This window comes from Apteryx rowi, unplaced genomic scaffold (assembly GCF_003343035.1).
Source record: "Apteryx rowi isolate R43461 unplaced genomic scaffold, aptRow1 scaffold_170, whole genome shotgun sequence".
NCBI lineage: Eukaryota > Metazoa > Chordata > Aves > Apterygiformes > Apterygidae > Apteryx > Apteryx rowi.
In genome coordinates this window covers 1,662,788-1,664,105 of record NW_020447975.1, presented here as the reverse complement: position 1 = coordinate 1,664,105, position 1,318 = coordinate 1,662,788, and the positions used below count along the sequence as shown (strand labels likewise).

The window sequence follows — 1,318 nt, the reverse complement described above, 5'->3', positions numbered from 1 at the left end:
GGGCAGGCCCCGCCGGGCCCCGGCCCCTGCGGCGGCGCGCCCCGCGTCACCAGCACGTTGTAGGCCACCCCGCGGTCCAGCAGGCGGTCGGCAGCGCGGCAGACGTCCCGCGCCACGGCGTCCAGGCCCTCGCCCTGGCTGTAGAAGAGGAAGCCCGGGGCCGGGACGCCGCGCAGGAAGAAGAGGCCTGGCGCCGGGCTCAGGGGCTCCGCGGGCGCCGACTCCACCAGCAGCGGCCAGTTTAGGTAGAAGCCATGCAGATGGAGGTGGTTGACGGAGGCGAAGGCCCCCAGGCTGTTGAAGCCCACGCGGAAGCCGGGGTGGGCGCTGAGCAGCACCGCATCCAGGCCAAAGCGGAGCAGCTCGGGGGTGAGGACCTGGGGCAGGCGCAGCGTGGGCTCCGGCAGGAGGAGCACGTGGCCCAGCTCCAAGGGGCTCACGTTGATCACCACCAGCACATAGTTGAGCTGGGGGCGGCCCGCGGCCGGCGGGTGGGCAGGCGACCTGCACATGCGGAACAAGACCTCACCGGGGCGGATCTGGGTGAAGTTGAACTCCTGAGGGTTGAAGGGCTGCCTGATGCTGTGGATGACCTGTGACTTCCTCTTCTCTACGCCCCTCTGGATGTTGAGCTGGGCCACCAGCTGCATGGGGCCAGGCAGGACACGGGTCTGCAACTCCCCCAGGTGATACCGAAACAAGCCCAACTCCATCCTGTGCTTCCAGCCCTCCTGCAGAGCACGGTCAAAGCGGGACAGCGGGTAGCTTGGTGGGTCAGGCTCGCTTCTCCACCCGGCTCCGTGCGGGATGAACTCATCCTCGCTGTAGACAAAGTCCTCGGGGTGGGGAGCGTCTGGTGACCCCGGCTGCTCCGGGGGAGCCTGGTCCCCATCTGCTTCGGCTGCCATGCCAGGTGCCCACACGGCTCTGCCCTGGGCTGCACCTCCTGTGGACCAGTGAGCAGGATGTGAGTGCGTCCCGCGTGTGTGCTGGGCAGAGCGGGGAACCCTGCCGCAGCCGGGCGGGCTGCCCCGGCCCGGTACCCGGCCCGCCCAGTCCCCGCCCCACGCCAGCTCCGTGACTGCCGGCACAGGCAGCGGGAGGAAACGCTCCGCGCTGGGGCAGGCCGGGAGCGGGGGGCTGGAGGGGCCCGGTCAGCACCCGCTGTGCTGGGAGCCCCGCGCGGAAGGGGCAGAGCCTGGCCCGGAGCTGGGCACCGGCGGGCAGGGGAGCTCCAGCCCCTGCCCCCGCGCCCCCCTGCTCCCACGCCCCGTGGCCTCCCCTTATCCCCTCTGCCCCACTGCCTCCCTCATCCCCC

General features: G+C 71.5%; 1 protein-coding gene across 1 annotated transcript in view; it reads right to left on the bottom strand.

The window, feature by feature from the left end:
- GDPGP1 (GDP-D-glucose phosphorylase 1) overlaps positions 1–1,028 on the bottom strand; it is a 2,050-nt gene extending 1,022 nt beyond the window's left edge. Inside the window, exon 1 of the mRNA XM_026060731.1 lies at positions 9–1,028. Coding sequence (XP_025916516.1) covers positions 9–908 — 900 coding nt within the window. The 5' untranslated portion in view covers positions 909–1,028. The remainder of the gene's footprint in view (positions 1–8) is intronic.
- Positions 1,029–1,318: the final 290 nt, after the last annotated feature.